Below are 9,372 nucleotides of genomic sequence, written 5' to 3' on the forward strand. Positions count from 1 at the left end.
TCTCTTGGGTCCTTATAAGTAAAAGACAAAAATCTGGCCAAAGTCGCGCCTAGATCTTGACAGGCTTTGAACTTGTGACTCTGCAATAGTGACACAGACACACTGTACTTGTTGAAGGTCCTGGGCCTGCCACCTGCCCATCTCGTCCAGACAGCCTCCAGAAGACAGATATTCTTTGGTAAGTCCCATGGTCTTATTCTCTTTGTCCAACTGGGTTCAGCGATGTGTCACTGGCCTTGGAGACACCCACTATACTGCAGGCAGGCAGGCAGGCAGGCAGGCAGGCAGGCAGGCAGGCAGGCAGGCAGGCAGGCAGGCAGGCAGGCAGGCAGGCAGCAGGTAGGCAGGCAGGCAGGCAGCAGGCAGCAGGCAGGCAGGCAGGCAGGCAGGCAGGCAGGCAGGCAGGCAGCAGGCAGGCAGGCAGGCAGGCAGGCAGGCAGGCAGGCAGCAGGCAGGCAGGCAGGCAGCAGGCAGGCAGGCAGGCAGCAGGCAGGCAGGCAGGCAGGCAGGCAGGCAGGCAGGCAGGCGGCAGGCAGGCAGGCAGGCAGGCAGACAGACAGATTTTTCTTCTGGCCCTATAACCAAAGGGTAGTGAGAAGCTGAAGAGACGATAAGTGGTGTCCTTAGTGTGACAGATGGTGTCTCACAGTGGGAAGGGGTCACAATTGTATAATACCCAGAAGCATGGAAGACCCTGTTCCCCGGGTCTGTCTGCTAGTACTGCAACCATTAAAGCCATACTCTCTTCTAGCAGTGTTTCCCAAACAACTTGGCCTCTCTTGCCTTGTACTGTGCAGGGAAATCAGGGCAGAAACTTCTGGCATAGTGGAAATTTCTACTTTTATAGTCTATCATTAATAGAGAATACATTATTATTATTATTATTAGTAGTAGTAGTAAGTAGTAGTAGTAGCAGTAGTAGTATGTTTGATGTGCAGGGGTTGGGTGTGTGTATATATGAGCTCATGTATGCACAGGGATACCAGAGTTCAGTATCATCAAGTACTACTATCTTTTTCCCATTTTTATTCTCTGTATTTGCATTTCAAATGTTATTCCCCTCCCCCCACTCCCACAAGTACCATTACTATGACACTCTTCCTGGGGTGGTGTGAGCAAATGTCCACTCACCCCAGATAGGGAACTTACGACAGACTAAAGCACAGACAGCAACAAAGTCCAATTGGTGATCCAGTGCCTTTTACTGGGGTTACCCACAGGGGTATGCACTGGACATAGGGCAGGCAGGACTTGAACATGGCTGCCTCACCAAAGGCCAAGCCCAGGTGATAGCGTTAGAAAACCCCAAATCTGAAGCTCACTGCACAAGGTGCAGGCAGCTTAACAGGTTGGAGAGTGTCTTTCCGGCAGTCTGAGTGGTCTGGGCCTCTTCCAGGTAGCTCAACTAATCTACATTTCTTGGCAAGAAAGCCATCTCTTAGCAGTTCTTACAGCTTCTATATGTTTGGGGAGAGAAGCAATTCTGTTTCAGGGACTTACTGAAGCTTTTGAGTGACCTTCTGGGATGAATGAGCTTTGCTGTAGGTCACCACGCTTCATTCCATGTCTGAACACCCTGAGTCTCGAGGAGCTTCCCTCGAAGATGGAGGTCCTTTCTGATTCTTGACTGAACAGCAAAAAAAAAAAAAAAAAAAAAAAAAAAAAAAAAAAAAAAAAAAAGGCAAAACAAAGAAAGAAAAAGAAAAGAGGCAGGCAAATCATACACATCCTTCTTAACCTTCTCCATCAACAGGAGAGTTAAGAGTATTCCCAGAGAGAGCCACTAAGACACTACTCTGCACCATTCAGGAACCTGCCACAGCTTCTGACTTCCTGGCTCCTCCCTCAGGTTTCCTTGGAGACTGAAAATTGAAGGCCCAGAAAGCAGAAAGTCATACTCCGTTAAGATTCACCTGTGGCATGCACACCATTCCAGGTTTTCAATCTCAAGTGTCACCTCATATTCCTGGCTAGAGATGTGAAACCCTTACTTCTGGGCAGGGCAGTGTCCTTGTTCCCCAAGCACAGCACTCCCATACTTACCTTCCCTCCTAACACTCTCAGGACAAGGACATCTTCCCAGGAAACCTGGATGAGATGGAGCTTTTGATGACAAGCACTCTTCCTGCTAGCTGCATAGAGAACTGATCCTTTGGGCTTTGAGGAATTTGATGGAAGAATAATGGGGAATAGAGGGTACTCCCTTTTGTTAGACTATCACACCAGGGAAGACTCATATCCTAAACCGTTAAGACATGTCATGAGACAGCATCCAATGGGGGATTAAGGACAGAAGAACACAGTATCCTCAAAAGACACCAGAGAGGGCTGGTGTTCTACTATGGTTGTCATGTCCAGGTCTTGGGGTAGGCTTTCACCTTGGTTTCCTTGACAACACAGGAAGCAGCATTCACTCTATAGTTGCCCAACTTTATGGTCATTTGGGTACTCAACCAGAATGCTGGCTCCTATGATTTTCTTCTATGGCCCGTGGATCTTACGTTTCTAATGGCAGCTCTTTGTGACTATTTTGAACAGGGTGACTATGGAAACACTTTTTCACTTCTCTCAACTCTTCTCCTGGGTTTGAGTTTTCAGCAGTTTGCCAAGCCTTAGGTTACACTCTTACTTACCAGGAAGGAGATGCCGCCTCGGGGTAGTTTGAGAAGTGCTCCAAGTAGCACAAAGGAGATGGAAAAGAAGGGTTAGATAGGAACTGAGATGAGAGGAAAGGAAAACAAAACTGGACAAGGAGAACAATTGCATAATGATGCTAAGTTACATCTAGGGAGGCAGGCTTGATTCCTTCTGTTGTTTTAAGCAACATGGGGAGATGAGTCCAGGTGCTACCTCTATTAGGAAACAGGAGTGTTATGGTTTATAGACCCTATACAATTCTGGTCCATTCATTACCTCATAAACACAAGGACATCCATATCCACAAATTCCCATACACACATTTCTGAAAATCTTAACTTTTAGGAATTCAGTCAGAGCAGATACTTTGAATGCCCTGAAAATTGGTTACAAAATGAATGAATGGAACAGAGCTGGGCCTGGGGGAGGTCCACACCTTTAGTCCCAGCACTCAAGAGGCAGAGGCAGGTGGATGTCAGTGAGTTCAAGGATAGTGCGGTCTTTGAGACAGCGAAGCCAGGGAGAGGGAATAACGGAACATTGCTCGGCCTTCACGACGCCCCTCACACACCGAGTTCTGAGAACACAGACCGTATAAATACTCATATTGCTCACGTGCTTTACAAGGTGTAATCAAAGTGGCCAGACCTTCTGGGCATCATACAAGAGTCTCAATGCAATGGAATGGCTTTTCCTTCTGAGGATTTCACAAAACATCCCCAGGCAATCTTTAGAGCCATCTGGATTTTACACATTTGGCAAAGGTCTTATTCAGCAGAAAGAGCTGAAGAAAGGCCGTTCCTAGCCAGGTCTTCTAGAGCCAGAACACTCCAGCTGTTAAAATTTTGGTGAGACCCTGAAGAACTAAGGGAGCTCATTAGCTCCTGTGGTTTGTAAATGAAAGGTCATTTACTAAAATGCCTTGCTTTGTTCTGCCCGATGAATGGCTTAATTTTACTTTATTGGGCTACTGAGGATTGAACAAGGGCACAGACAATCCATGAAGATACAACATCCTTCTACCCAGAGGTGGATACTCTGGCCATTTGAAATGTATTTTTATCATTAACATCTCTAATATCATCTAACATTGGTCAGTAGCAAGTGATGTAAACCATTGGCCTGATAACGAACAGCACGTGGTGGGAAGGAAACACAGAACATACAAGTTAGTAGGACAAGTTGTATTTGGCATCAGCTGTGATCACTGTGGACTACTTCAGTCTGGCTGAGGCTGTGATGTGATTGGATAGATGAGTGGAGAAGGGTGGGATGGGGCAGGCACATCAGACGGGGCACGAGAGAGCTGCAGAGAGGCCTTTGGGACGCAGCAGGGTTGAGTGGACTGCTAGGAAGAGACTGGTGAATATTTATACCTGGAACTAAATACAGAATGCTGTTTCTCTGAAGATTCCAAAGGTCTTCCCAAAAATATAACCAACAACAGAGGGGAGAAAAGATACCCGGATTCCAAGGATCTCACGATGGTGGTGAAGACCTATGACTCCAGCTTCCTGGACTTCCTCAGAAGGTGTTTGGTGTGAGTTTGTTGGGGTGCCTTTGCTTGTGGGTGTCCTAACTTTTAGGTACCATGCCTGCGTATGTGTTTTCTGGTGAGAGTCAAGGCTGAGAGGTAAGAGCCCACCAGACACCATCCTCACGGGAGAGCTACACGCATGCACATAGATTGTTACCTCCTTAATCTCAAGCTGCCTGACAGATTGTAGGCCCTAATGTCTAATACTTAATGAACTATACAGCTAGCCCTACAATGGGCCAAATGTACTGTGTGCAAAGCTATGTAGGGCACACTGGCTCCATGACACTTTTGCTTAACCCCTGCATTTAGTGCCCAGACCTCCACAGACTGGGCAGTTAGGGTTAGGGGAGCCATGGACTATTATACACAGATGTTTGCAATCAGTATGCATGCTTAGAATCTCAGAAGTCAAGTTCTGTACTTCAGTCACATCTGCATAAACACAGAGTGGCCATGATGCCTGTACCCCTGTTCTGCTTCTTTGGGTTTGGCAAAGCATGGCTGCGCCTGCTGTTTCCAGGAGCTTTGGCAGCCTGTGTCTGCCGAGTCTAAGCAGACTAACCATGTGCTTTTTAAAGAGCCATCATTTCTCACTGGGCTTCCTTCCTTTGCTCTAAAGTGAGGGGCCACTATGGTGCCTTCAGCCCCACCAGTCCTAGGACCGTTTAGTGTTTTCAGAAGAGTGGGTCTTTATAATCTCTCACTCCCCTGGGAGGATAGAATCATATCAGCAAAGCACTCTGGGCACTCACACATTCTAGAACCTGCTCACCTGACTTCAGGGGAGTCATGCTATTTTTCCACCCGAAGTCACCCCAGACTCTGGATGAGATTATAGAATGAATGTCTCTTAAAAAATGACAGAAACCAACAATGAGACTGGGTTTGGGATGGGGGGGGGTTCCTGAGAACCCCATTCATTAAGAATACAGTTCAGGAGCAAAACAGGCATTCATTCATTCATTCACTCATTTATTCATTCACTCATTCATTCATTGGAAAGGACCAACTGCTCTCAACTCATACCTTTATGTTGACAGGGCCTGCTACCCAACCTGAAATCTCTAAGCAGCAAAGCTTTAGAATGACAGGCTAGAGGTGTGATCTGAGCCAGAGCCTACAGGGTTCCATGGAGCATGTCAAGCCCTGCATCTCAGTCTTAAAGGCTAACTGCAGAAGTTCAGGAGAGGGCAGACTTAGCTCCACAGCAGTTGGTGTGATGCTTGAGCGTGTGTGCAGTTGATGACTTCGATGAGTCTCGACGGTTCATGCTCCATTCCTGTAATCAGAAGCTCTTCCTAGTATGATGGTCAAGAAATGAGGGTGTCCACACAGCCAGTAAATAGTGGTGACTACCAAGGTCTGGTGTTTCCCAAAGAACAGGCCTTTCTGTCCTGTTCTGGAGAAAGACAGTGACTTTGGTAATAGTTTTCAGATAGTTGACAGGAAGGGTCAGTATGATCATAGAATGCTAATGGGTGGAATTCAGGCTTGGGTGAAAATTACCGGGAAATGAGCCATCCTGGGCTCAATGACATTGAACATGAGAACCCTTTGATGTTATCATGTTAGAAATGTCCTTGACTTACAGCTCTTAGGTTTTTGGTTGGATATAGGCTAGCCTCAAATTCATTACGTACCTGAGGCCTTGAACTCCAGCATATCGCTGTTTCTATCGTGTAAACATTCCCAATCTTAAATTTCATTAGCTAGGACTTGTAAACGTACCATGTCTTTGTTATGGTCTGGATTCTGGTGTTCAGGGTCGCACACATGACCGGTAGGTACTCTACCACTGAGCTACATCCCATCCCTGAACAAGATTTCTTGTAACAGAATTTCTAGGGCTCCTAGACAGTTTGGTATTGATACAGTATCTGGTTCACGGTACAACTTTTCTTAGAGAAATATCAACAGTTGTTTGCAGCCAATTTTACAGTTATGTCTTCATCTCTGTCCTTTGTTATCTTTGAGATACAATACAGTCAAAATGGGGGGAAAAACACCTTGATTTGGCTTAAAAATATTTTACTATGAAAAGGGAAAGTCAGCTGTAACCAACATGTTGGGCTGTCTTGGTGTCCAGGTGGGAGCCTTCTCTGCGAATGACCCCTGACCAGGCCCTCAAGCACGCCTGGATTCACGAGCCGAGGAAATTCAAACCTCGGCCCAGGCCACAGGTCCTAAGGAACCCTGGAATCGGCATATCCTCTGAGACAAGCAAGGACAAGGCCGAAGAGCAACACTTCAGCAAAGGCAAAAAAGGTACAGTCTATGAAGCCAGCACGGATGAACGAGTCCCAGTGTGCGCACAGGACACGGGGTAACCAGCTCTGAAGGCACCACCTCCGACCCACCATTGCTTGTTTTCAAGTTCCCTCTTTCAGGAGACTTGGTTTTAGCTAGCTTCCTCCTTTTGGCCTCTTGCCATTCGGGTTTTCCATTTTTTCATTATCCAATTTCCTTTCTCCTCCTTCTTTTGCATTATGCTTACCCCCTGTGTACCTTTTATGTTCTTTTGAAAAGAATTTTATTATTGGTGGGTGGGTGTGCCTGTGTGTGCTGGTGCCCACAGAGGCCAGAAGAGGGTGTCAGATCCTCTGGAGCTGGAGTTAGAGGGGCTGTAACCTTGTGTGTGGGTGCGGGAGTAGAGCTCTGGTTCTGAGCCTCCTCTCCAGCCTCCTTTTCATCATTGTAATGACACAGAAAGGCATGAGGCAAATTTTCTTTGCACTGTAGTCTAGTAAGTACAGTTCAGTAGATTCAAGTGAAAGTGGGGTTAAATTCTCCTTCTACAGTACTGGGTCCGGCTTTTAGGCAATTTATCTGTGTATCAGCTTAAACACCTATGACATTGTGAGCAGTGCTTATTCCGTGGGGTTTAGGAAAAGAACAAATGGATTAGTGATTACAAAGTGCTTTAAAAAAAATGCTGGTCACAGAATGCTCAATTTCCACCAAACAATGTAGAACCTACTGTCGAAGTTAGAGCACATAGTGGCTAGCATTTGAAGGGTTACTCTTTGTCCCTTCTTTCCTTTGGCAGATGAGACCACCAGAGAAACGACAGACAAACTGAAAGAGGAAGCTGAGAAGTACCTTGAGAGTTCGGGCAAACATCAGAGCTCTATCCAGCACACAGCAGACACAGTCCAGCTGCCGCATCTAGCAGAAGCTTCCGGAAAGCCAGAGACTGTTGCTGGGTCAGAGATGTCCACGGAACAACAATGCACCACCTCCCCCAAGAACACAAACATTTTACCGCCCATCATGTGACCCTTGTGAAGGGCATGCTCTGCCCATCCCCCATCATCAATTTGTATCAGAGAAGGCACTTTGATTGCACAATACTTCACATTGCTTTTTTAATGCATAAAGGTTTGTAAGAAAAAAAAAAACTACTCACATGGTGAGTTGGCATGATTCCTCCAGAGGAGGTTGGTGGGGCTGGGGAAGGCAGGTAGCCTTTACCTGAACTCACCTTTTTAGGGTGTATGTGCTGAATGCTACAGCCTCGTTAATGGAAGTCTAAAAACCAGATCTTCTTGTCAATCTATGTCAATCAGGATTCTGTTCGTGTACAATTTACCTCTGTGTGTATCAGCTTATACGCATATAAAGGAATACTGCTGCTTCTGTGCAGTTTAGGGAAGGATATGTGTATGTGTGTGCGAAGGTGCACACAGAGGCTAAAGATAACCACAGGTGTTTCCTGAGACAATCTCTCACTGGCCTGAAAGTTGCCAAGTAGGTTGGACTGGGTGGCCACGAAGTAGAGCTCTGCCTTCCTAGTGCTGGGATTACAAGTGTGTTCCATCATGCCAGGTTATTTATGGTTTATTTTTATCAGAGTGCATGCATATGTGTGTATATGTGTGCACCCGTGCACTCGTGTGTGCAAACCTGCCATATGTGAGCAGGTACCTAAGGAGTCCAGTAGAGGGCATCAGATCCCCTGGAGCTGCCCGCTGTGGATGCTGGGAACTGAGCTATCAAATACTCTTCACTGCTGAGCCATCTCTGTAGCTCCACGTCTGGTCTTCTCCATTGGTCCTGGCCTACTCAGACCCTCATGCTCATGTGACAAACATTTCATCAGCTGAGCTGTGCTCCTGGCCTCAAATTCTTGTTTGAAAATGGTGGTTGACATCATTTCAGTTGATTGGTTTGTACAGTGGGGGAACAGCTCAGATCCCTGTTCATCCATTAGGCCTGCCTCACCCTCACCCCCAGCCCCGGGGGGGGGGGGGACTTGAGTGTGGTCCCTAGCACCCAAGAGAAAGGCTGGGTGCAACAGTGTTCCAACAGCTCTGGGTGACCTAGGGTACTTTAGACCCCACCTCACAACAAGAAACATTAGCTGCATCCTCTAAAATGAATCAATAAAGAAATGTAAAGAAAATAAAAATTGGGGCGAGCACGATGAAGAATGGTTGCGGCCAAACCTGAGAAATGCTCTGGTTTTCTTCCCTGCCAGGGAAGAGGAGAACTGATTCCTACAGGGTGCCCTCTGACCTCCACGCCTGGGCTGTGGCAGACATGTTTGCCCACCAATCAATACATACACAAATGTAGTTTAGATCGCACTGGATGTAATCCTCCTGCCTCTGCTGCCCAAGTGTTTACATTGAGGGCCTGCACCCCCACACAGCATAGTAGAACCATAATATATATATATATATATATATATATATATATATATATATATATATATATTGCCACTGGGGTGAAACTGAGATCTTACTGGCTCCATCTGCCACACCGACTGCCCCAAGGCTGCCTCAACTGTACCTTGAGCTGTGAGTGGAGCTGGGGTGGCAGTGGATCTGCAGCTTGTGCAGACTGGACACTAGGGCACGTGAACAACACGTGTGAATGACCCTGGCTGTCAAAATCTCTTACGGTTGTTGTGGCTTTAAAAGAAATGAAATAAAATAAGCCCAATTGTGGCTAATTTTAAGGGACCGGTTTAATCAGCTCACCACTCGAGACAGCAGGGGACCCAGTGAGTGACTGGCCACTCTTCTCTGCCTTTCTGTCCCCACCCTCCTCCATCTGATGGCTTTCTCAGGGAGGCTGCAGCCTTACCTTCCTCACAAATGCAAGCCAAACCCACGCTGCCCTTTAACTGTAATCTTTTAATTTATGTCCTTGCTCGCATGGACAAGAAAATCTGCAAAATCCAGTGAGTAGCA

General features: G+C 46.7%; 1 protein-coding gene across 1 annotated transcript in view; it reads left to right on the forward strand.

Annotated features, from left to right (window-relative positions):
- Positions 1–7,453, forward strand: part of DYRK4 (dual specificity tyrosine phosphorylation regulated kinase 4) — a gene marked incomplete at both ends in the record, with an annotated part of 31,022 nt that extends 23,569 nt beyond the window's left edge. Inside the window, 4 exons of the mRNA XM_080914400.1 lie at positions 118–178; positions 4,048–4,177; positions 6,264–6,442; positions 7,224–7,453. Coding sequence (XP_080770526.1) covers positions 118–178; positions 4,048–4,177; positions 6,264–6,442; positions 7,224–7,453 — 600 coding nt within the window. The remainder of the gene's footprint in view (positions 1–117; positions 179–4,047; positions 4,178–6,263; positions 6,443–7,223) is intronic.
- Positions 7,454–9,372: the final 1,919 nt, after the last annotated feature.

This window comes from Micromys minutus, assembly GCF_963924665.1.
Source record: "Micromys minutus genome assembly, chromosome: 3".
In the NCBI taxonomy this organism is placed as follows: domain Eukaryota; kingdom Metazoa; phylum Chordata; class Mammalia; order Rodentia; family Muridae; genus Micromys; species Micromys minutus.